The sequence below is a fragment of the Argopecten irradians genome, chromosome 1, assembly GCF_041381155.1.
Source record: "Argopecten irradians isolate NY chromosome 1, Ai_NY, whole genome shotgun sequence".
Classification (NCBI taxonomy): domain Eukaryota; kingdom Metazoa; phylum Mollusca; class Bivalvia; order Pectinida; family Pectinidae; genus Argopecten; species Argopecten irradians.
Window position 1 is genome coordinate 5,139,839 of NC_091134.1, and position 27,416 is coordinate 5,167,254.

At 36.7% G+C, this 27,416-nt stretch overlaps 2 protein-coding genes across 3 annotated transcripts; one reads left to right on the plus strand and one right to left on the minus strand.

Annotated features, from left to right (window-relative positions):
• The first annotated feature begins 51 nt into the window (after window positions 1-51).
• On the plus strand, window positions 52-27,416 carry LOC138315863 (beta,beta-carotene 15,15'-dioxygenase-like). 2 transcript variants are annotated; one of them, XM_069257176.1, is made up of 12 exons: window positions 52-235; window positions 16,766-16,848; window positions 17,277-17,538; window positions 18,066-18,201; window positions 18,325-18,463; window positions 18,764-18,975; window positions 19,374-19,485; window positions 24,765-24,928; window positions 25,163-25,268; window positions 26,018-26,112; window positions 26,386-26,497; window positions 26,810-27,416. In XM_069257176.1, exons 2-12 carry the CDS (start codon window positions 16,788-16,790, stop codon window positions 26,959-26,961), a joined length of 1,551 nt encoding a protein of 516 aa, XP_069113277.1. In that variant the 5' UTR covers window positions 52-235; window positions 16,766-16,787; the 3' UTR covers window positions 26,962-27,416. The 2 variants fall into 2 exon arrangements, with proteins under 2 accessions (XP_069113277.1, XP_069113286.1); XM_069257185.1 differs by lacking the exon at window positions 52-235 and adding an exon at window positions 15,681-15,713.
• Window positions 3,688-13,200, minus strand: LOC138308874 (uncharacterized). Its single transcript, XM_069249913.1, has 9 exons — window positions 13,175-13,200; window positions 11,643-11,773; window positions 10,859-10,989; window positions 9,381-10,599; window positions 7,125-7,262; window positions 6,694-6,792; window positions 5,737-5,840; window positions 4,485-4,696; window positions 3,688-3,776 (listed from the first exon to the last, which is right to left on the minus strand). The coding sequence occupies exons 1-9, from the start codon at window positions 13,198-13,200 to the stop codon at window positions 3,770-3,772; spliced, it is 2,067 nt and encodes a 688-aa protein (XP_069106014.1). The 3' UTR covers window positions 3,688-3,769.

Genomic DNA, 27,416 nt, shown 5'->3' on the forward strand with positions numbered 1-27,416 from the left:
GGTGTGGCCTAAGTATTCCGTGTGCAGACGAAGGGGTAGTTATATGGCCATAGGTACATAATGTAACGGTGTTATATATTTACTACCACTAGTGAGAACCCTTTGATTGGGACATTTGACAGGGAATGAGAGATAGGGTTCGTGTAGTGCATACGTTCCCTTGTTTACCCGCGCTGGTTTGTAATTTACTTAATAGATAGTATTACACAGGAATGTACCCGGAAGTAACCATAAGGTAAGTTATTACAAGCTTTTTTATCCTATTGGTTATTATACAATTCTTATCTTTATCGAATTTGATATCTTGATCAGAAGTGTGGACGTCTAGGCGGCATTTAGAATTGTCAAAACCATGTGAGAGAGTATCTGTCAGTAATAAAGAAAACTTGACACAATTTTAGGTTTAGGACCTCACAATTTTTCAAGGAAAAATTTGATAATTCATAACTTAATTGTGATCAAGATATATATACATATTTTACCACCGAAAGTTGCCGGTAAGCTTTCAAAATGGAAGTTGATATTGTTCAAAGTAATTGTTCGTTCATATAGGAGATTTCAATAACGATACGTAGATCGAAGCCTAATGGCAACCGTGTTTTTTCTCGTGGCGGTAGAAAATGGAGTATAAACAGAGTAAAATATATGAATATCAGATGTGTATATCTATATGTTATTGTTAAATATTTTTATTTACACTTTTTAACATGAAAATAACGCAATAGTTCTCGGATTGCCATACTGTTTATTACCAAAAAATGTAAACAAACATCCCAAGCGGCTGTGTTCACGGTCTCACCATGTTTATGAGTATAGATTTACGGAATGGTACCTTTGAGCGCCCGGATGTACCTTTGTGTGACGTCTTCGCCATCTTTTCTGAAATCTCCCATATTTATCTTATAAAGTATTTTACCACCGTGAGGTATAAAATACCCAGTTAGCGTCAAACCTGGCCGACAGTTTTGATCACGAGACAAACAATATTATATCATACTTATGCAAATGAGATCAATATCGATAAGCATATATTAATACTTTAAATATAAATTAGTACATGTATTATTTTGGTTTTAAATTTTAAAATCTTGCCTTGTAAATGTTTTGTAATTATTTTATTTTTGATAATTTGTCTTCTCCCTCCAAAGATGTCGTCAGTAACTGCTACAGCAATGACCTTACTGGTAACTTTCTTGTGTCTATGACTTCAATAATACCGAAAGAATGATTCATAATGATAAAACACCACTGCCTCATAGATATAAACGTTATATAACCATTTCCGTATGAAAAGACACGCTATAAAATCAGTATAGATCTTTTGAAAACATTCACTTACATGGCAATAAAACTATAAATATGTCAACCTTTGCCTTTTGACCAGTATAGTGTGTATAAAGCGGTGTAAGGCATTATCAGTTGTTGGGCGATGTTATATCGTAGTCATCGTAGCTGCAATATTGTACCTCAAAAGACTTTTAGACAGATAATGGTGTCGTCTTTAGAGCTACAATTGGTGCCTATTACTGCTAATGGAGCAAAGTAACGATTATGCAAACAATTATAAAACGTTTATTTGTATTTTATCGTACATGTTTGATAACGCTTACCTACTAGGCAATAAAACTGAACCACATAAGATATAAAATTCCCGCCGAGACATTATTTTTTTACATAATACATATGAAAATCTTTCTGAAGGGAATTTAAACGACAAATCCGAAATTGTAGATTTGACGTCTTTTGAGCGGTACCTTAGATATTATGAATTTAGCATCTAAAACGTGCACGAGTTGCCTTTGATCGGATACGCGATACCTTTTTTACGTATAGAAACGTCTTCATGCTCTCCTCATTTGAGTCTAGATATACAAACATTATAAAACCAAATTTTATCGGATCTGTCTTTATTGGAAATGTATATTCTTCCAAAGAAGAGATGATCGCAAAACTAAAAATACACATTATTTATACATAACATTCAGGTAGCACGTTCGTTGGTTTCCAATTTTCCTCTTCTATCAGTGACATATTAAATACCATGTAAGGTCTTCTTCACGAATATTTATGCTTTCTGAACTGTACAATTTTATAACTGACTAACTAATATAAATGATAAGATCTTTTGTGTGCAGGAGATATAGATAAAACACTCTAGGCGTACCCTCAGTGACCTCTATCGGTCTTTATGATGTCACATGTATTGTGTCTGATGTCATTTGAGGTCAAAGTTATTGACACACATTGCTGCAAATTAACCGTGAGACTTTCGTGTATCTTTCTATATTGTTGAATAGAAATAAACATTATGTCATCGGAAATTAAAGCTAATGCTAAACGAAACAGACTTCGCATTGATTAAAATCACAGAATATACATTTTTTCTAAATTTTTAAAATACACGTTAGACTTACATGATGAAAACGATGTTTTTATCTACTTATTATACGTTGTTTAGATGCCAATTCCATCGACATTGTCATATCTATATGTTTTAAAGTGATAATTATTTTACAGACACAACACAATATCTATATATAGTTACAGTCAGCATATACATTATAACCTCTGTAAAATATATTATTTATCATATCTAAACCGTATTTTTAATAAATACTATAAAATCAGTATAATATCCCTCATTGATACGTATTAACAACAATACAATATTACAGTGTTCACGTTGATGTGAAGACTAAAATGTTAAAATACGATTGTACATATTTAGTTATGTTATCACCACAAGGCTTTGTACACGTAGCATACTGCATTAAGGGTATTCTCACCACGCTTTCAAAAATAGAAAGGAAAGATATTTTGGGACATATATATATTATATTATATTTTCTAGTTATGTTTCCTTGTTTGTCAGCGTAATTAGTGATGTATCCGAGATACAGTACAACACGAGTCAAACAACTTTACAAAGTGTCATATTGTACCGAAATGTTAATAAATAACTTGTTAAAATATTATAATGTTACACTGAAAATACACGTGTTCACATAGTACAAAAAACTAAACATTTTGATACACCACACTAACATTAATCTCAATGTGTTCACTATTGTACATTAGTGCCAGTATGGCTGTAATTATTTAAATACACAAGTTCAGCACAACCGTTGAAGATTGCTTTAAAAGTTACTGATGACACATGATGAATGATATTGGCAGAGTCACTGGATAACAGGTGACATGTTTTCTCTTCCATGGAAGATTTTTCCAGTTGTTCCACCAACTTTATTTATCCGACAACTGAGTAAGTGAAAGAATGAAAGAATCTGACATGGATCTGTCAGAGGATATCTCAACCCGAGTGAAAGACTTTGGCTTGTCAACCCGAGGCTTGCCGAGGTTTGACAGCCAAAATCTTTCACGAGAGTTGAGACATCCCTGTCTATCTGACAGACCCATGTAAGATTCTTTTTCTCCTATACTTTAACGAAACATTATGAAAATGTAGTCATAAAGAAATATTTCCAAAGCGCCGTCATCATGGGAACATTGCAGTGCGTCAAAATTAATGACGTCGTCTACAAATGTAATGATGACGTCACGTCATTGTCTAGCGTGTGTGAGCTGTCTTTTCCCTACCATGGCAAAAAAGACAGAATGATCTTTTCCCTAGCAACCACGGGATATCCCTGAGAAGTATGGGAGAAAATTGAAAGTCCTGTCGTTAATACATTTAGGGTGACAATGAAGGTGACGAAATCGGCTTGTCTTTATGTTGACTTTCCCATCGTAACCACAGATTGTTAGTTCGTTATTCACTGAAAATAGAAAATAAACAATAAAATCACGTAGATTGACTTCTAGATAATTACAACAATAAGTCAATCGCTTTGTAATAATGGGTTTACTAATATTTCATCTAGCGAAGTATTTCGTTTACTGAATAAAACTATCCAATCACTTCATCAATAATACAAGTAATGTCCCTGTATACCTTTCTGAAGGTGATTTCTCACGATTTGAATAAGAATAAGTCGAAGTCATGATTGACAGTGACAATTCGAGAACTTTATAGAGGAATGATTATGTACCACTCTATGTAAGATGTAAGATGTATTTGACTTCATTGGTCTTTATTTGTGTGGAGGCCTGTTTCTTCTATACAAAATAATTTCAGAATCTGGCCAAACTATTCAATAGTATTGTGTTTACAGATATTTTTTCTGTTATGTTTCTCAACAGTTATTAAAGTAATCAAACCTTGTAAAAGATAAGTTTCTTTTTCAGGATCATTTTTTTACATTTTGTGCGTTAAAAAAATAGAAACTGTATATCATAATTTTCATGAAACGTGAAAATAACATTTCTCACTTTTTTTGAATTTGCACAATTTACCTATTGTAATAATATATATAATTCATCAATCTGGCAAATTCCAAATATTTGTGGAGAATTGTTTTTCGCGACCTAAGCAACATCCCGCGAAGCCATGAAAATAAGCCGTTGAAAATTACATAGTTACTTACGGAATATATGCTGCTTTCTTGTCGACGGCTGGCTGTTTAATATTTGGTAGAGGGAGTTTATAATTTTCGTACTCGGCCAGCTCTCCCGGATAGTCCACGTGTTTTATCTGTTTCGACACACGCTCCTCAGGGTTAGCGTCGTCAGTACATCGGAACGAGCACGTATCCTGCTTCCCGAAGAGCCAGTAGGTTTTCACTTTTCCTTTGCCCTGCTGTAGGTTTATAACACATACAAGGTTAGTTAAACACCTCGATACTATGAGAAAATTGGAAATGTTTACAAGGATAAACGAATCTTCAACAGTATGCTACAATGATTTAGCACTATAAAAAGGGCAAGAGTTCCATTACTACATATGGACTCAATACTAACATACTACAGCCTTCCAAAATACGCATGTATTTCACACACACACACACACACACACACACACACACACACACACACACACACACACACACACACACACACACACAGAAGGCATTACATACACAGACAGGAGGCAGCCCTTCAATGACTATGACTTTAACCTAATCAACCAACAAACCAATGTTTAGTCCTTCAGTTGAACTAATAATCGGAACTATAAAACACCTTGAGGCGCAACTAACCTTAATTTAGAATAAAATAAACAAAATTCTAAAATCATTATGTAAAAATGAAAAAGGACCTAAATCAACCAGAAATATTACTTATTTGTCTGTTGATATTGCATTAAAACATCACTGAAAGTAGCACCAAGGGTCAATTGTCTGATACATCAGTAGTCATTTCAATTCAAATCTATTTAGACTTTAAATATTGCGCTACGTAACGCCATATGATGTTAACACAGTATCAGTAGGATAGAGGAGTTGAGCATCTAATTTTCAAGTGAGATAAAGCCTGATGTCTTATTCGTGGTAAGTCTATTGACTGGTATTGGAATGGGTTGAAGTTGGAGATATGTAGCTATAGTGAGAGCCCACACTGAATCAAGCTGGCTAAGGTCTCTATTAAAGGTCGCATGGATAGAATGGTACAATTCGCAGATGTTAGTTTTCAATTTCAAAGTTGATTAGCTGCTATATGGACACCATTAAGAAGCGGTCACTAGGATTCGTGATTACGTATGAAGTTGGATATTGAATATTGTTTGATAAAACTGTTTTGCTAATGAATACGTTTTGACCTTGCTAAATGAATACTATCTTGAAGTTTTAGGAGTGATACCCTATACAGATCTAGATCGTTTTAGTACCACAGTAATACCTTTCCAGTGTTAAACTCGTCGTATTTAGTACGTCTTTGCATCAAGTATATCCTTTCTTTTTGCAACACGCTGAAGGAGGAAAACGTCAAATGAATATGATTGGCTGAAACACAGATTGATACAATTGGCTAAAATACGAAGGAGGAATATGTTAAATGAATATGGTTGACTAAAATACGAAGGAGGATTACGTCCAATGAATATGATTGGCCAATATACGAAGGAGGAATGTGTCAAATGAATGTGATTGGCTAAAATACGAAGGAGGAATACGTCAAATGAATATGATTGGCCAATATACGAAGGAGGAATGGGTAAAATGAATAATGATTGGCTTAAACACGAAGGAGGAATACGTCAAATGAATATGAATTGTTCAAATACGAAGAAAGAATGTGTCTAATGAATATGATTGGTTCAAATACGAAGGAGGAATGTGTCTAATGAATATGATTGGTTCAAATAAGAAGGAGGAATGTGTCTAATGAATATGATTGGTTCAAATACGAAGGAGGAATGTGTCTAATGAATATGATTGGTTCAAATACGAAGGAGGAATGTGTCTAATGAATATGATTGGTTCAAATACGAAGGAGGAATGTGTCTAATGAATATGATTGGTTCAAATACGAAGGAGGAATGTGTCTAATGAATATGATTGGTTCAAATACGAAGGAGGAATGTGTCTAATGAATATGATTGGTTCAAATACGAAGGAGGAATGTGTCTAATGAATATGATTGGTTCAAATACGAAGGAGGAATGTGTCTAATGAATATGATTGGTTCAAATACGAAGGAGGAATACACGAAATGAATATAATTGGTTGAAAAAAACGAAAAATACTTATACTGAACAGATATTATCAAAATTATTATTGAACTGAATGAATAAGTAAATAAAATAATAAACCGATAAATAAAAAAAAAAAAAAAAAAAAAAAAAAAAAAACTTACGTCGACTGGAGTTCTTCATCCAGAATGCCTTTTTAACCATTTCTCCGAAAATCAAATACCTGGGTATTTTCTTCCCGATAATGCCAGACATTACTGAACCTAGATAAATATATAAATCAATATACAATTTAAAAGCACAGATTTGAAAAATCAAAATATTTGATATAACTTACGCTATAACATCACATAAATCTGTTATAATTAATTGTCTCTTTGTTTCTGGCTTTCTGATTGGCCTATTCATTTTTTTTTATTCCACGATGAAAAAAAATCCGAGAAAGGCGCGGAAACCCGATGTTATCGTGTATGCTACGCGGATTCACACAGTTTGCAAACAAAATTTCTTTCATACCCCGATGAAATAAAAAAAAAAATAGTGACTTCAATGCTTAAATGAAATCGGTTTTAACAAAATGAAATAATTATCTTACCCGTGTTGATTCCAATTTTCAGTTGCACTGGTCCAAAGTCCGCCAGAATGAATTGTTTCTCGTGAACCAGTTGGAGTAATTCTAAGGAAATATCTGCGATGGTCGACATGTGTCTATCATCTTCTCGCCCTGTCATACCTGTTACAGATTACGGAGTACTGAGTAGGAGTACATTAAGGGAGATAACTCAATCAAGTGTTATTTATTATAAGACAATAGGAAAATAAAACCCTCATTTAAAGATGACAATCATGATTTATCATTTACTTCTTGATTTTGTGGGAAAGTGAACATATCACAAAGACAAATAAACAAAAATAAATAAATTAATGAACTAATCAATTAAAAAATGAAAATAAAGGTGTTTTCTGTTTAGAATCATTTCATAGAATTCACAGAAAAGAGTTCTAAAATATTTCGCTTGCCCCCATCACCTGTAACCAAAATTTACTGGTTTTGACATATCCTATTTACACACACATTTATGTACCATAAAGATTCACACATAATTGATTTCCAATGCTAATTATGCATCTTGTGATTGGCCATTTGTCACTGACCGCTGTGGGACACCGTGCTAGATCTGCATCGTTTGATTGGTCAAAACCTTGACTAAGCCCGTGAAAAAACCGGGAAACCCCCACTATAGGAACCCCACTTCCGAACTTTAGAAGTCATCTAAGAAAACATTCAAGAATTAACTACACTTGTATTCATTTATAGTTTAAATCTTCCCTTCAGTCAACTCTATTCTACAACATTTTATGTTTGAAATTTTGGGTGATTTGATTTAATATCACTTTGCGTCCTGCATATTGTTTTCCTCGTGTTTTGATTGTTGTCCAGAGTGAGGTTATGTATAATATGTTATTTTCACTTCTATGGTGTTGTTTTCATTAACCTTTGTTAAAATGATCCAAGAAATTTCAAATAATACTCCTTTATTTGAGCCACCCTATTGTTAAGTGTTTATTTCATGAAAATTTGAGCAAATGAGCAAACAAGAAGCCTAGAAGCCTTTCTGTATTGGATATTGATAATCAAATTATTTTGTTCTTTAGCAAGACAAAATATGGCTGTTTCGTCCACCAGGACACGGAAATAATGGCCCGGGACAAACTAATTGAAAGGCGGACACACTATTTTGAAAGACGTCGAATAATAACTTAATAGGAGGCGCCTAAGACTAAACCCTCAAATGTAAGGACGAGGTAAGGAGGAAAATATCATTCATTCGATTCTTTTAATTATTATGATGTATGTTATAAATTATATCACATATTTACGGGATGAAATGACATTTTTGAAGAATGTACTATAAATAGCGCAATTACCTGCCACTATCCTGTTGCTATCCCTAAATATCTGACGTCCTGACTTACCTACCACTATCATACTGTTATCCCTAAATGTCTGACGTCATGACTTACCTGCCACTATCATGCTGCTATCCCTAAATGTCTGACGTCCTGACTTACCTGCCACTATCAACTGTATCCCTAAATGTCTGCGTCCTGACTTACCTGCCACTATCATGCTGCTTTCCCTAATGTCTACTGACTTACCTGCCATATCATGCTGCTTCCCTAAATGTCTGACGTCCTGACTTACCTGCCACTATCATGCTGTTATCCCTAAATGTCTGACGTCCTGACTTACCTGCCACTATCATGCTGCTATCCCTAAATGTCTGACGTCCTGACTTACCTGCCACTATCATGCTGTTATCCCTAAATGTCTGACGTCATGACTTACCTGCCACTATCATACTGTTATCCCTAAATGTCTGACGTCCTGACTTACCTGCCACTATCATGCTGTTATCCCTAAATGTCTGACGTCCTGACTTACCTGCCACTATCATGCTGTTATCCCTAAATGTCTGACGTCATGACTTACCTGCCACTATCATACTGTTATCCCTAAATGTCTGACGTCATGACTTACCTGCCACTATCATGCTGCTATCCCTAAATGTCTGACGTCTTGACTTACCTGCCACTATCATGCTGCTATCCCTAAATGTCTGACGTCATGACTTACCTGCCACTATCCACTATCCTAAATGCTGTTATGACACCCTATCCCTAAATGTCTGACGTCATGACTTACCTGCCACTACCATGCTGCTATCCCTAAATGTCTGACGTCATGACTTACCTGCCACTATCATGCTGCTATCCCTAAATGTCTGACGTCCTGACTTACCTGCCACTATCATGCTGCTATCCCTAAATGTCTGACGTCCTGACTTACCTGCCACTATCATGCTGCTATCCCTAAATGTCTGAGCGTGGAATGCGTCGTTATTTTCCACCAGTTTCTCTATCGCGTTATTGAGATTTGTCAGCAGTTCTACCACTACAGCCGTCGAACAAGACGAGGTGATGGAATGGAAGTTATACACATCAAAGAACATCACAGTCATTGATTTGATGTTCTCCGCGTGTCCAATCATGTCCTTTTGAAATTTCTTTGCCACAACCTCCGGGATCATCTGATAGATAAGACCGTTCATCTTCCGGTTCTCCTCGCCAAGTTGTTTTGTTGTAGACACGAGCCTCAATGAGTACCTCTGTATGCTACTGGTAAGATTGTCAGCAACAAAGATGACAAGCGGACACATGATCAGTACAATGACAAGACAGGATACACTGATCGACAAGTCACGTGTTGAGTCGTCAATGACAACGTCAAGCCGACCAATTATTTCAAATCCCAAGTTTTGTTGGATTTTCAACAAAGTGTCAAGGTATAGGGTCATGTTGTCAAACCAATATCGAGCCTTCTGTATGTCAGGATGGAATACTTCGCTGTCATAGTGCTGGATTTCAAAACGAAAACCATCGATTATTGCAAGTAGGTCACTGCCAGCTTCACTGACTCCGGATGTATACAAACGATCAACTCTGTTTGAGTAAAGTTCGGCAGTTTCATAAAATGCACGGAATCTATAAATAACCGTGTTGTACATTTCGAAATAGTTTTGTTTTGAAACCCTTGTTTCAAATCCTCCCTGCACAAAGAAAAGAGTTCCAAGAGCTCGTTCGATCCCGACGTCCTGTTTTCCGCTTGTTAATTTGAGATAGGCTACAAGGGTTTTCCAGACCTTAGCATCTTTCCCGCGCGTTATAGAATCATACAACCAAGCAATCACTACACGGATTATGTTTGTATAGAAGTCAATTTCGACCTGGAGATTGTATTTAACTTTAGTCAGGAGCTGCCGATGCCTCACGAGATATTCCCGGAGCCTGTCACGTGATTCGAATTCCTCACGGTTGTCTGTGTCAAGGTTTCTCGGCCACTCCGACAGGGCGTATATAGCGTTATTGGTACCAATATATTCCTGTAACAAGAATGTTTTGGTTTCCGGTCCCAAAGCGCTCAGATAAAGAACACTAGTATCTCTTTCTTGTTGCAGCCGATGGATAAGGTTCCCAAGCTCCACGCTAAGTTGAAGTTCCTTCCGGGTCTGACAATAAATGTTAATGTTAATATGGATAAAGCTCGGACCAAAGTTATCTCTTTGAATGTGAATAATGCAGTTCAAATTAGCACAATGTCTTAATAACGACAGTAACAGGAATGATATAAGCTAGTTATTTAACAGTATTGGAAGGTACGAAATTCACAATTAAATCAAATGGTAAATAAAAAAAGATGTCATTGGATTTTGATTGAGACGTAGAATGCTGTGGTAAAAAGACAAGATTGAGAGTGAAGTAGTTTACCTTTTCGTTTTCCATTTTCTTGTTTATTGTGTCGGTTAGCGAGAAGAGTGTGAAGCCCATCAGACTTAGGATAGGTAGTAACGTCAGACATAACATTTTCGTCAGTTGGGACCTCTTACTGGTGTTAAACCCTGAAAATGTACAAAGTTAGAATCACAGAATTCAAGACTAGTCTTATAATTGCCAGCAACTTGCATGATTTAATAACCATTTATATATAAAAAAAAAGTTTTATGTCATTAAAGGAATTTATTATCGGGAAGATATTATCAAGCTTTTTGCAATGTTTCAAACTCGTGTGTTACTTTACAGAACGTGGTAATGCTACACAATGTATACCCCAAAATGTTCTTCGATGAGGTGCTTGGGAATCAGAATAGCAATGTTCCCTGCCTTTGTCAGTATAGGCGAGGTACACTAGATCAGGAACTAAGAACCTCGTTAGGAACCTTGATTTCATTGGCGGAATTTGCCGACAGCTTTAGCGAGGTGAACTGTGACCATGGTCTACTTTATAAACATATGACGGAAATCTCGAGCGGTGCATTATCTTCAGGAAATACACGAAATGGGTAAATAAAAGTCCTCAAGACGCCTCATACATACGAGTTAATACCTCTTAATTCGAAATGCGGCGTACAACACAAGTATATCATTTATACGAATATACTAATTGTAACCTATATTCAGTTCCTATTGTGTGTTGTTAAAACTACCTACCTGGATGAACAAATTAGCAAATTTTAAATTTAGTCGGAAACATTTGTTGCAGATGATAACTGACCATTTTTCTTTTGTAGACTTTCCTCCTCAGGTATTTCTTGGTTAGAAAGGACAGGTGATGAAATGCCGACTGCTTGTTTGGACGGCGACACAGGATCCGCCAAATAGTCATTGTCAGTGGAAGATACAGGACTAAAAATTAATATTGAGTATTGATTCAAGCACTAGAAGATAATAGACTAGAAAGAATGAATATTGCATTAATTCCAGCACTGGAAAATATAGGAATAGGACACAGTCACGGAAAGTTTTAAGACTAGAAAGATAAATATTGAGCAATAATTAAGTCACTCGAAATGGAAATAGAAACAAGGGTTCACCAGCGGTTTGGTCGTGATAAATGAAGGTTGACCAGAGGTTTGGTCGGGATAAATTAGGGCTGACCGGAGGTTAGGTCGGGAGAAATAAGCCTAAGGTTGACCAGAGGTTTGATCCTGAATTGAGGGTTAATTAGATGTTTGGTCGGTATAAAATTTAATGAGAGTTGACCAGAGATTTGGTCGGGATAAATGAGGGTTGACCAGAGGTTTGGTTGGGACAAATGAGGGTTGACCAGAGGTTTGGTTGGGACAAATGAGGGTTGACCAGAGGTTTGGTTGGGACAAATGAGGGTTGACCAGAGGTTTGGTTGGGACAAATGAGGGTTGACCAGAGGTTTGGTTGGGATAAATGAGGGTTGACTAGAGGTTTGGTCGTGATAATTGAGAGTTGACCAAAGGTTTGGTTGGGATAAATGAGGGTTGACTAGAGGTTTAGTCGGGACAAAGGAGGTTTGACCAGAGGTTTAGTCGGGATAAAGGAGGTTTGACCAGAGGTTTAGTCGGGATAAAGGAGGTTTGACCAGAGGTTTAGTCGGGATAAAGGAGGTTTGACCAGAGGTTTAGTCGGGATAAAGGAGGTTTGACCAGAGGTTTAGTCGGGATAAAGGAGGTTTGACCAGAGGTTTAGTCGGGATGAATTAGGGTTGACCAGACGTTTGGTCAGTGAAGCAGAGTATGACTTGGTGGCCTATTCTGATACAATTTTCATGCTTATACACTTATAAAAACCATTTAGAGTTATAATAAAAACTAGATATCTTTATTTAAATTTTTCTTCACAATGTCACAATGTCCCCTTGCATAAAGAAAACACAAAAGCATATTAAGATTAGGAAGAATAACAATAGCTGAAACATGCTAATTTTCCTTTTTTGACAAAATCTGTAACGGAAATTAGACATGGCCGCTTATATAACCATTTTCATTTCATTTTTCATTTATTTCTATTTATTTATTTATTTACTTTTTGTTTTTCGAATTTACCATAATGTACCTTACTGGTAAAATATCTCACTAAAGTTGTTTGAAATGATCATATGATAAGGATGATTATGTGTAAGTAGACCAGTATGGATGACATTGTTCTATCTTGACAAACAAAGTGTTGCCAATGGCCGGTGATTAGAAGTATTACTTCATTAACAGTCTATATATAATTCAATTTTTAGCTTTGTCATGTATACAATACAAAACAAAAACATATATTACGTACCCTTTCTTCTTCGTTTTCCTGGCCATAATTCCAGATTTTGGCAGGGAAAATAACAAAAATGTCGAGATCAAATTGTTTTAGAAATGGCAGCTTCCCTGCGTTGTCTTTGACATGAGCCGTTTCCATGGATATAAACATTTAACAGGTTCGGTCTCGTGTTGCTATAGCACTTAAGCAATACCGTTTCCATATTAACGGTACAAGCTGTTAACTGTCTTATGAAATTCTTCATATTTGTCGGTATATAACTGTATATCACAGCTAGTGTTACGTTTTTCTGACTTTTCTTTACCTTGATCATAAAGGTTGGGTTATAGACGCTAGGTGTCAGTATCCACTCACGGACTTTTATGTCACTCAGGTCTATTATTAACCATTGTGTTATTACTTGTTTTTATGAAATAAAGTGGTGTTGTTACCTATAAACAAACAAAACATACTTATCATCTCAAGTGAAATATCAGGGTTTTTTTTGTATTTTGTTTTTTTTGCAAAAATAAATAAAATAAAATTATAACAATGTTATTTATTAGATTTCAGATACACATACAATTAAAATAGTTTGAAAAAAACCCACTTTCTGACTCATTCGAACAATACTTCTTGGTCTTTTTACATGTGTACATTGGAATTAAGAAACACTTTAGCTGTAAACGATATCATCACAGTTCATAGTATATCTCTTCACGGTTTCATTACGTAAAGAGAAAGTGTTTTCACTGTATTAGACAATGAAACGTATACTACTTAAGCGCCAGAAGCCATTTTAACCGTATTATCATCGTTTCATACCCTGCTGTTACAAGTATTATCGTATTACATGTACTTTTTTCCTGTTTCTGATTTATTACCCTTTTATTTGCTGTGTCTTTCGGCTTCGGTTATCCAGATTAAATTCTTACTTCTTAAGCCAGTGAAAGTAAGAAAGGAGAGCTATAGAACTCACTGGTATACATGTAGGTGTCGACACCAGTTGGTATGGTTTTACCAGTGAGTTCTGTAACGTCGCTTTAACAACCTACATATATCTACGATGATTGATGATATAATAATGAATGATTTACTGAAGAATGATACAAACAATACTTCTTCAAAAGAAAATTTGATAACTGACGTGATCAATTGGTGATTGGCAGAACGACTAGTAAAGGTGTTTGTAGGAGATGTGGGGAGTCAAATTGTGCTAATTTCACTCTCACTCATTCTCTTCAGAAACTTGTATCGATTATATATATATATATATAATTAATCGTCTAGTAGACAAGTGTGACAGACAATGCCCCCGGGCGTTCAGACCATAGCTGTTTAGGGATAATAATACAATACTTTCTCTCAGAATTTCAACCTTTTTGGCATAATCGGGTAAATTTTGAGCTATTTTTAAAATGGTCTATACCGTGAAAAGATTTTTTTACAGTGAAGAATTTGTTTCTTTTCAAACCTATAATTTTTCGTCAACAAGTCATAGCAACTTGAATATGATAAAAACGTCCCGTCACATACATTTTGCGCACGTTTTAGCAGATATTCAGCATGACAGTAAGATTGGAATTGGATGTGTGAAGTAATTTGGTAAGAAGTTAATATTAAAGTAATATTTATAAATTTAAAAAAAAAAACCGAGTGCTCGAAACTATGTTAATAGCATGCTTGGTCTGTACCCCACAAAATATGGGTCGCTCGAGAAATCTATGAAATTTCACCTGGAATAATATTAGCTATTGTTCAGAAGTTCGTGGAATGCCAGTTAAATATACAAATGTACTCACATTCGACCATTACCGAAACAAACGTTATTTTGCCGGCTTAATGATTTAGGAGACCTCTGCCCATTATTAGCCTACCGTATTTTGATGACCCTGTCTTTTCGCTGAATTACTTATATTCTTTCGATAGTATATACACATAGGAATAATACATATTGTACTTCGTCTTGTTATTGTGGCATATTTTCACTTTCAAGTGATATAATTATATAATCGCGTTTATAAAAAATGTAAAAAGAACATGTCGATAACTTTCGAACATTAGCTCAAGGCAAACTGGAACAAAACTACTGTCATATAAATACATAGATATATATTTTTGTTTATGAACGTCCGTTAGCCGTAAGCTGAATTAGAAAGCAAGCATTGACCGTGGCGAAAGAATATGTTCACGTGATATGTCTGACTGTCATAACTGACCACTCAGTAATGCAGTGATTTATATGCCATCCCGGCAGACGAATCGGCAGCGTGTGTATGGTTAGCTTCATCTAAGCCCAAATCAGTTTTAATCTTATTTTTATTTCAAAATACATATGGCGTTATCACATTAATTATTCTGTTAATAACGAAATTATCCCAGACAGGATAAAATATAACAATTAAAAATGTGATGTATATACATAATAACCGTAATTAATTGAAAACAAAATCTGAGCGTCAAGCTGCTAGTGGTGAGAGAATGGATAAACAGGTGAATGGTTATTGGTGCGTTTGATATAGTGCAAGGTATAGTGCGGAGGTCTAAGGGTCGGTCAACATATTCCTGTCTCGTAAGTTATCATTGTTACTTAAATCTCATTTAAAATGCATTCATTCATCAGAAATTGAGCAAATATGTAGATGGAGTAACCAATCAGCTACTTCACACCTGCATCGGTCATTACATATTTCTCCATATTTCTTTTGGAAGAGTAGCAACTTTGTCTTTCAATCTTTCCACAACACATTAATTTTTCAACTATTTTTTTCTGCATTCTTTTCATTGAGACGCGTTAAGTGCGAATTCTATATATAAATATATTAATCATAATTCGAAAAGAAAATTAATCTAAGTGGATTACAAACAACAAAAAACTTTTCACCTGCTGGTCCCAATCCTCTGCGTGATATTATGCATGGAATGTATTATTTCTGTAGTGCTATGTGAGTTCTTTGGTATTGTTGTTCATTTCATACCAATAGATTACTTTGAAAATGTTGATTTCCAGAAGTAAACATGTCTGCAAAAGAACATGGTTCTCGAGAGGCTGAACTGTTCAACTTTTTCAGTCTTCCACTTATAGGACTGCTTGCATTTCAACTTTAATCTTAGAATTTGCTTAAGAAAATGTGATCTAATGAGACATTTCTGTATTCTTTAGTTTTTTAGGGATAGCATGTACTGTAGATAACAATAAACAACGAGAAGGCCTGTAGCTGGGGGGTACGTACCTGACTGATAGCAGTCTTTAGGCTGACTGTATATGCAAGCCTTTATTCTAATGACCTGTCTGCTATGAGTTTTTCCAGCACTACAGTATAGACATTTAGTTCTCCATTATATCATGCCCTCGAAACCTTTAGGAAAAATCTATTTTGTCTTTAATATTCTTGCAAAATACTTGTTACATTGAAAATGATCTGCGCCATTTACATACTATAAGTATTTTTAGATATCAACAAGAAAGGATCGTAGGTCGATAGTGTTTTCTTCAGGTACTACGGCTTTCCTCCACATCCTTAACCTGGTATGTCTGTAAATAGCTCTGTGTATTAGTATTTCAATGACAGAAAAACAAAACAAAAAACAAACAATTATCCAGATATTATGATTTTTTTTCAGAATTTGAGGTTGCAGGTGGAAAATGTATCGCCTTTTTGAAAATGCCGCTGAAATAGAAGAACCTATGCCGGGACAGGTTAAAGGTATGTGTGTTTGATTGTTTTATGAATAAGAACACGGTATGATATGATGGTCCACGTAACCTTTATGACACCATTGTTTTTCCCAATATCATTTGTTCAAACGATTTGAACTTCAAACTTCGGAGGCGTAAGTATAAGTGAGATATTTTGTTGAAAATGATGTAACTCATTATTTCATATGATTTCTTTGGCCACCTGGAACTATATGTAATGGATGCATTAATAAGATCTTATAAAAGAAATCTCACTGGAGATTATCTTAAAGAGGTTATATGGTAATATAATTTGTTTTATATTTTTCAACATTTCTCCATGGATACCTGTATATATGACAATTGGTTTACTATATAAGGGTTGATCCATACAATTGAGTTATAAGATTTATAAAAACTAACGACTACATCAATACTGCTTGTGTTCAACCAAAGGCTGCCTCCCGGAGTGGCTCAGTGGTTCGCTGTACCGGAATGGACCAGGAATGTACGAGGTCGGCGAATCAAAGATGCTCCATTGGTTTGACGGAATGGCATGTCTTCAGCGCTTCGAAATCCGCGACGGCAACGCCACCTATATGCGGAAATACATCCAGAGCGAAACCTATCATCAGAACCTCAGCATGAATAGAATTGTGAATACGGAATTCGGTACATATGCAGAGTACCCGGACCCATGTAAAAAGATATACGAGAAGTAAGTCTAGATTTGTAACGAAGTAGAATACAAACAAATGTATACATAGTTTTCTCATACACAACAAAAGTCCTCTTCAAAGTGAGAAAACTGATTCAGAGACAAAATGATCAATCACATCCATTTATTATAAAAATAATCATTGTTGAAACAATATTGTCTTATGCATTTTATATTTTATATTTAAGCTATCCTACATCTTTATCACATGGCAAAGCGTTACACAACGTCTGACAAAGATAACATATTCACATATATAAAAATTGTTTTGTTTGCTTTCTTCAACGCCAACAGCCACCTGTTCAGCACGAATATATACTATATATATTATATTTGTTTTACTGTTATAATATTGTTATGTGTAATTTATCATTTTTTCTCAAATTGCTATTTTCTGTTGCCATGGTTTGCAGTGGATTATTCATCTCTGATATTTGTATGAATGTTCGATTCAATTTATTTTAACTAATTTAATTTTGGGATAAGTTTTATAGATATTAATTTCTGAATTCTATCCTCTATAACAGGATCAACACGTACTACATCCCTAAGACAGACAACACATCAGTAACAGTCTGGCCGCTTGGTAACCGGATGTTCGTCAGCTCCGAAACAAGCGTCAGCAATGAGGTTGACCCGGATACACTAGAGACTACAGGAAAAGTAGGTTAAAGGTCATTTGTTATATTGACGAATCATTTATGGTGCAGTAAAATACAGTAACGGGCGGAGAGACATGAAATATATAAAAAAAAATTCAAATAAACCTCATCTTATTTTTTATAGCTAGACATCAGTAAAACTCTAAAATTAGATGCCGCCGCTGCGCATGCTCACTGGGAAACGGATGGTACGGTTCATTTTATTGGCTACACATACACATCGCATCCCTGCTATTGTCTGTACAAGATCCCAGGTCGTCCAGGTTAGTTCTTACAAGTTCTTATTAATTTTTTTTCATGATACAGGCACACACACAATGGTCTAATAGTTTGGACACATGAAATATACATTAATGTCGTGGACAACATTTTATTAATTTGTGTTTGTGGACTGACTGCTGCGTCGAATAAATATCAGAAAAAAAAAGAAAAAATAATAATTCGTTGATTACAATTATTTGGAAATTGCACACGGGAACCTGAAAAATTATGAATTTTGGGGTCACAACCACACAATAAATAACGGTAAAAAGCATGAACACAGTTATTTTATTTATGTATAGGTGGCGCTATGGACATCGGTGACGCCCGGGTGACGTCATCCATTAAGTGTAAATGGCCACTGTTTCCTTCCTACTACCACAGCTTTGCGATGACGGAAGACTACTACGTCTTCATAGAACAACCATACGTACTGAATCTCACTAAAGTCGTCAACATGGTTAAGACCAAGAATGCCATCATCGACTGTATGGACTTCCGACCGATGAACAAGGTCAGTCAATCATCGCTCTGAGTTATCTCATCTCCAAACAATTATTTTTTGAAACTAAAGCAAACTCTTTTTTACAAAGATAGTACATGAAAATTTCAGAGAATAACGATGCTAGATTTATTCATATAATCGAATTTCATTTTATCAAATGCCTATAGATCATGATATTTTCTTAATTTATTTCATGTAACAGATTGTTTAGTCCTCGGTCTTTATTCTAATGCTAAATTTAAAATTTCAATACTCTATAACAACTAAACAAACTTCAAAAATGATATAGTTAACTTCAAATAATTAAAAGTAATGAGATAAGTGTCTTTTTATTTTATACCTTGTCCTAATGATTTGGGTCATTTCTTTTGACCTAATGGCAAATGTATCGATGTCTTTGGTTTCAGACGGTGTTCCACATTGTAGACAGACACACGGGCCGGGAAGTAAATACAGACTTTGCCTACCACACCGATCCTATGTTTTTCTTCCATCACGCTAACATGTACCAGGAAGGCGGTAGGTACAACTGTACTATAACAATGTACCAGGAAGGCGGTAGGTACAACTGTACTATAACAATGTACCAGGAAGGCGGTAGGTACAACTGTACTATAACATGTACCAGGAAGGCGGTAGGTACAACTGTACTATAACATGTACCAGGAAGGCGGTAGGTACAACTACTATAACAATGTACCAGGAAGGCGGTAGGTACAACTGTACTATAACAATGTACCAGGAAGGCGGTAGGTACAACTGTACTATAACAATGTACCAGGAAGGCGGTAGGTACAACTGTACTATAACAATGCACCAGGAAGGCGGTAGGTACAACTGTACTATAACAATGTACCAGGAAGGCGGTAGGTACAACTGTACTATAACAATGCACCAGGAAGGCGGTAGGTACAACTGTACTATAACAATGTACCAGGAAGGCGGTAGGTACAACTGTACTATAACAATGTACCAGGAAGGCGGTAGGTACAACTGTACTATAACAATGTACCAGGAAGGCGGTAGGTACAACTGTACTATAACAATGTACCAGGAAGGCGGTAGGTACAACTGTACTATAACAATGTACCAGGAAGGCGGTAGGTACAACTGTACTATAACATGTACCAGGAAGGCGGTAGGTACAACTGTACTATAACAATGTACCAGGAAGGCGGTAGGTACAACTGTACTATAACATGTACCAGGAAGGCGGTAGGTACAACTGTACTATAACATGTACCAGGAAGGCGGTAGGTACAACTGTACTATAACATGTACCAGGAAGGCGGTAGGTACAACTGTACTATAACATGTACCAGGAAGGCGGTAGGTACAACTGTACTATAACAATGTACCAGGAAGGCGGTAGGTACAACTGTACTATAACATGTACCAGGAAGGCGGTAGGTACAACTGTACTATAACAATGTACCAGGAAGGCGGTAGGTACAACTGTACTATAACATGTACCAGGAAGGCGGTAGGTACAACTGTACTATAACATGTACCAGGAAGGCGGTAGGTACAACTGTACTATACATGTACAGAAGGCGTAGGTACAACTGTACTATAACATGTACCAGGAAGGCGGTAGGTACAACTGTACTATAACAATGTACCAGGAAGGCGGTAGGTACAACTGTACTATAACATGTACCAGGAAGGCGGTAGGTACAACTGTACTATAACATGTACCAGGAAGGCGGTAGGTACAACTGTACTATAACATGTACCAGGAAGGCGGTAGGTACAACTGTACTATAACATGTACCAGGAAGGCGGTAGGTACAACTGTACTAACATGTACCAGGAAGGCGGTAGGTACAACTGTACTATAACATGTACCAGGAAGGCGGTAGGTACAACTGTACTATAACATGTACCAGAAGGCGGTAGTACAACTGTACTATAACATGTACCAGGAAGGCGGTAGGTACAACTGTACTATAACATGTACCAGGAAGCGGTGTAGGTACAACTGTACTATAACAATGTACCAGGAAGGCGGTAGGTACAACTGTACTATAACAATGTACCACTGTACCAGGAAGGCGGTAGGTACAACTGTACTATAACATGTACCAGGAAGGCGGTAGGTACAACTGTACTATAACATGTACCAGGAAGGCGGTAGGTACAACTGTACTATAACATGTACCAGGAAGGCGGTAGGTACAACTGTACTATAACAATGTACCAGGAAGGCGGTAGGTACAACTGTACTATAACAATGTACCAGGAAGGCGGTAGGTACAACTGTACTATAACAATGTACCAGGAAGGCGGTAGGTACAACTGTACTATAACAATGTACCAGGAAGGCGGTAGGTACAACTGTACTATAACAATGTACCAGGAAGGCGGTAGGTACAACTGTACTATAACAATGTACCAGGAAGGCGGTAGGTACAACTGTACTATAACATGTACCAGGAAGGCGGTAGGTACAACTGTACTATAACATGTACCAGGAAGGCGGTAGGTACAACTGTACTATAACATGTACCAGGAAGGCGGTAGGTACAACTGTACTATAACAATGTACCAGGAAGGCGGTAGGTACAACTGTACTATAACATGTACCAGGAAGGCGGTAGGTACAACTGTACTATAACATGTACCAGGAAGGCGGTAGGTACAACTGTACTATAACATGTACCAGGAAGGCGGTAGGTACAACTGTACTATAACAATGTACCAGGAAGGCGGTAGGTACAACTGTACTATAACATGTACCAGGAAGGCGGTAGGTACAACTGTACTATAAATGTACCAGGAAGGCGGTAGGTACAACTGTACTATAACAATGTACCAGGAAGGCGGAGGTACAACTGTACTATAACAATGTACCAGGAAGGCGGTAGGTACAACTGTACTATAACATGTACCAGGAAGGCGGTAGGTACAACTGTACTATAACATGTACCAGGAAGGCGGTAGGTACAACTGTACTATAACATGTACCAGGAAGGCGGTAGGTACTAACATGTACGTAGTTGTACTATAACATGTACCAGGAAGGCGGTAGGTACAACTGTACTATAACATGTACCAGGAAGGCGGTAGGTACAACTGTACTATAAATGTACAGGAAGGCGGTAGTGTACATGTACTATAACATGTACCAGGAAGGCGGTAGTACAACTGTACTATAACATGTACCAGGAAGGCGGTAGGTACAACTGTACTATAACAATGTACCAGGAAGGCGGTAGGTACAACTGTACTATAACAATGTACCAGGAAGGCGGTAGGTACAACTGTACTATAACAATGTACCAGGAAGGCGGTAGGTACAACTGTACTATAACAATGTACCAGGAAGGCGGTAGGTACAACTGTACTATAACAATGTACCAGGAAGGCGGTAGGTACAACTGTACTATAACAATGTACCAGGAAGGCGGTAGGTACAACTGTACTATAACAATGTACCAGGAAGGCGGTAGGTACAACTGTACTATAACAATGTACCAGGAAGGCGGTAGGTACAACTGTACTATAACATGTACCAGGAAGGCGGTAGGTACAACTGTACTATAACAATGTACCAGGAAGGCGGTAGGTACAACTGTACTATAACATGTACCAGGAAGGCGGTAGGTACAACTGTACTATAACAATGTACCAGGAAGGCGGTAGGTACAACTGTACTATAACAATGTACCAGGAAGGCGGTAGGTACAACTGTACTATAACAATGTACCAGGAAGGCGGTAGGTACAACTGTACTATAACATGTACCAGGAAGGCGGTAGGTACAACTGTACTATAACAATGTACCAGGAAGGCGGTAGGTACAACTGTACTATAACAATGTACCAGGAAGGCGGTAGGTACAACTGTACTATAACAATGTACCAGGAAGGCGGTAGGTACAACTGTACTATAACAATGTACCAGGAAGGCGGTAGGTACAACTGTACTATAACAATGTACCAGGAAGGCGGTAGGTACAACTGTACTATAACAATGTACCAGGAAGGCGGTAGGTACAACTGTACTATAACAATGTACCAGGAAGGCGGTAGGTACAACTGTACTATAACAATGTACCAGGAAGGCGGTAGGTACAACTGTACTATAACAATGTACCAGGAAGGCGGTAGGTACAACTGTACTATAACAATGTACCAGGAAGGCGGTAGGTACAACTGTACTATAACAATGTACCAGGAAGGCGGTAGGTACAAACTGTACTATAACAATGTACCAGGAAGGCGGTAGGTACAACTGTACTATAACAATGTACCAGGAAGGCGGTAGGTACAACTGTACTATAACAATGTACCAGGAAGGCGGTAGGTACAACTGTACTATAACATGTACCAGGAAGGCGGTAGGTACAACTGTACTATAACAATGTACCAGGAAGGCGGTAGGTACAACTGTACTATAACATGTACCAGGAAGGCGGTAGGTACAACTGCACTATAACAATGTACCAGGAAGGCGGTAGGTACAACTGTACTATAACATGTACCAGGAAGGCGGTAGGTACAACTGTATAACATGTACAAAGCGTCAACTGTACTATAACAATGTACCAGGAAGGCGGTAGGTACAACTGTACTATAACATGTACCAGGAAGGCGGTAGGTACAACTGTACTATAACAATGTACCAGGAAGGCGGTAGGTACAACTGTACTATAACATGTACCAGGAAGGCGGTAGGTACAACTGTACTATAACATGTACCAGGAAGGCGGTAGGTACAACTGTACTATAACATGTACCAGGAAGGCGGTAGGTACAACTGTACTATAACATGTACCAGGAAGGCTGGTAGGTACAACTGTACTATAACATGTACCAGGAAGGCGGTAGTACAACTGTACTATAACACATGTACTATACTGTACCAGGAAGGCGTAGGTACAACTGTACTATAACATGTACCAGGAAGGCGTAGGTACAACTGTACTATAACATGTACCAGGAAGGCGGTAGGTACAACTGTACTATAACATGTACCAGGAAGGCGGAGGTAGTACAACTGTACTACTATAACATGTACCAGGAAGGCGGTAGGCTGTACAACTGTTACTAACATGTACCAGGAGCGTGTAACAGGAAGGCGGTAGGTACAACTGTACTATAACATGTACCATGAAGGCGGTAGGTACAACTGTACTATAACAATGTACCAGGAAGGCGGTAGGTACAACTGTACTATATCATGTACCAGGGAGGCGGTAGGTACAACTGTACTATAACAATGTACCAGGAAGGCGGTATGTACAACTGTACTATAACAATGTACCAGGAAGGCGGAAGGTACAACTGTACTATAACATGTACCAGGAAGGCGGTAGGTACAACTGTACTATAACAATGTACCAGGAAGGCGGTATGTACAACTGTACTATAACATGTGCTTGATTGTAACACCACAGATTGGTTAGAGCTGCAGTCACCATCGATAGGAATGAATTATTTGACTAAGTCCAGTAAAGCATTTACGTAAAGCCCACTTACACGTTACATTGACCTGTCGATTTACGCGAAATACTTCGTCGAGGTGAATATATGGCATTCGCAACATGAGATGTTGATTCTATTAACTATTCTGTTCTTGCTGATTTAAAGAACAGCGTTTGGCAGTTTTTGGACGTCGGAATTTTCAGCGTTTTCTGAATTTAATATATTATCCACCACCAAACCATGGCAGTTTTGTGGCCGCTGGACACTTGTATTGTTTTCTTGCGTCTTGAAATAAATGCATTATGTAAACATTTAACACGGTGTAGAACAAACAATCTGTACATGTTCACTCTTTTGTTTTACCTCCAGGTAACCTCGTCGTTGACCTTTGTGCGTTTCGAGATGCCCGGATAATGAAACTGCTATACATAAAAGACCTTCTAAAAGAGTCTTTCCAGGACACCAAATCATGTGAGGAAGTGAAAACATGCCGTCTCCGGCGATATGTTCTCCCACTTAATGTTTCAGAGTCGGTAAGTCTTAATGTCATCTATGTTTGAACAAGGAAAAAATCTGTTGATAACTTTTGTGATATTTATGATGTTTGACATGAGCATTCTGTTGAAGTCATGTTATGCTGTTTTTGTCTAGAAACGATGTTAAAAGATTTTAAATTTTTTTTATATCAAAGACACATTAGAAAAAATACAGAAATAATCGTCAGAGAGTTCGTCAAATTATTGGATATTTCTCTGATGTTTTTACAGACCCCACTAAATGAGGATCTGGTGAACATCACTGGATGTAGAGCTACCGCTGTCCGAAGGAATGAGAAAAACATTTTCCTTACTAGCGAGCAGATGTTCAACGAAGGTAATGATAACATGATGCTGCACTATATATATTGTACATAATGAAATGCTACAAATATACGGTAAACAGAACTGTCTTTGCCAGTTATAACACCTTTTAGATGATTCCTCGACAGAGCAACACAAACAATCTACACATTAAACTTGAATTGACCTCCCTAAGGCTGGATATCATGTATAAACAGCTATTGACATTTAAGGATGACCTCTTTGTATGCGATTGTATTTGGGAAGTACGGTATGTTTGTACTGTGTCTACATATACTAATGGAAATCTTGTCACTGATAAAGTGCGTTCTAACTGAAGTGTACTACCAAAGACACCAATCAATAAAACTTACTCAGTCACATTATATATACTAATACCGGTAAACCTGTTGTCCTGCTTCCTTTATGATGAACCCGAATACCAAGTATGAGCAGAAACTCCTACTATTATAAACTATTACTTGTATCGACCAGGGGACATAACTCAGATGGCTTTATCACAGGAACGAGTGCTCAAATCGAGGCCAAAATTGAGGCGTCAAGTTAGACACGGTTAGGAAATAGGCAAAAGATAAAATACCAAATTTAGTCGCCTTTTAACGAATCCTAATTTTCTACCAGCAGGATGTTTTAGTAATTATTAGTTCTATTCTACGCTTGAGATTGTCTTATCTTTCGATAATGAAACTTGTCTTGGGCCAAAGCAGTATATATTATTATATTACACACGGCTCGTATTTTAGCATACAATTATTTTTACAGGATTTGAATTTCCACAAATCAACTACGGCAAATTAAATGGAAAGAAGTACCGCTATTTATATGGATACAGTGTATTTAAATCTGGCCAACAGGCGGTAAGTTCAACTAAATAACGATACTCCTAAAGTCCCAGAATTATCCGTCAAAAAGTGTCACAATGGAATATACACTATTAACTCAGTGTGGCTTTGGTGTATGATTATCAGTGTCCCAGAAAATGATATAAAAACTACTCCATTAAAGATGCTAATTGTTATTCCATCAGTGCATTAAAACCGCTTTTCATTATTTCAAATGCTGTTTGTTAATCAAAGTAATAATCAAGAAAATTTTGTTAGTCAGGTTTTTTTTTGTCAATTTTAAAATAGCTGGTGAAAATCGACATGCAGACCAAAGAGACTAAGTCTTGGTTTGACGGAACCAGTCATCCTTCAGAACCCATATTTGTCCCGCGCCCCGAGAGTACAGAGGAGGACGATGGTGAGATTTTCTTTATTTCGATAAAGATGTTTCAATTGTTGACAATTTGCATATTATGCTTTATATCTTTTAAATATATTGCTTTTTTAATTTTCTATCAGAAACTATTTATTTCTAGCACATCGATCTTATTCTTGACCTAATATTACATATACAAGCAAAAAGAAAAGAAAAAAATGTTTGATGAAGTTTATTTAAGCGAAAATATATTTTCTATGAATTTTATAGAAACATTTTAAATACGTTTATATATAAAGATATTTTAAATTTCAGTAAATTATCAAATAATATTCTTTTGTGACAATTTTTCAGGAGTGATATTGTCCGCTATTAATTCGAATGTGGAGGGAAAGTATGCTTACTTGTTAGTTCTGGACGCTAAGACATTCACAGAGTGTGCGCGAGTGGAGTTTCCGGACATCCGGTTTCTGCGGGATTTGCATGGTCTCTTCAGACCACATTAACATGAGTGGCATATGGTTTTAATGTTTGCAAAGGATAAAGGGATTTTTGGTAGTAAATCTCATTAACTGAAAGCTTTTTTGAAACTGTTGACACTAGGATACACAATAATTCAATATAATTTATTACATGTATGTGTATGTCACCATCTCGTGCCGGAAGATGTACTTATAGGAAACTGTCTATGGTATAAATATTTTTAATCGAGTTTACTGGTTGTACTTTGTATTCCATTATGTGAATGATTCACTTTTGTGTCGGATGAGGTTTTATATACCAAAGGATTGTGTTCTGTATATTATAGTTGATTTAGTGTTTATTGTCTGCATCTGCGCAATCCTTTTCCTTTTACATGATTATGATTCATTTGTCAAATTAAAACATTACATAAGGTAAATCCTGTATCTGTTATGTGTTCTCATATTGTGTTTGCATGTGCAACAATAAAATTTTGTTT

Coding starts and splice junctions, on each gene's coding strand:
- LOC138315863 (XM_069257176.1), top strand. CDS start 16,788: ATGTATCGCCTTTTTGAAAATGCCGCTGAAATAGAAGAACCTATGCCG. Junction 18,202..18,324: donor CACTAGAGACTACAGGAAAA/GTAGGTTAAAGG, acceptor TATTTTTTATAG/CTAGACATCAGTAAAACTCT. Junction 18,464..18,763: donor CAAGATCCCAGGTCGTCCAG/GTTAGTTCTTAC, acceptor ATTTATGTATAG/GTGGCGCTATGGACATCGGT.
- LOC138308874 (XM_069249913.1), bottom strand. CDS start 13,200: ATGGCCAGGAAAACGAAGAAGAAAGG. Junction 10,600..10,858: donor AGAAAATGGAAAACGAAAAG/GTAAACTACTTC, acceptor ATTTATTGTCAG/ACCCGGAAGGAACTTCAACT. Junction 6,793..7,124: donor GAAAATTGGAATCAACACGG/GTAAGATAATTA, acceptor ATATTTATCTAG/GTTCAGTAATGTCTGGCATT.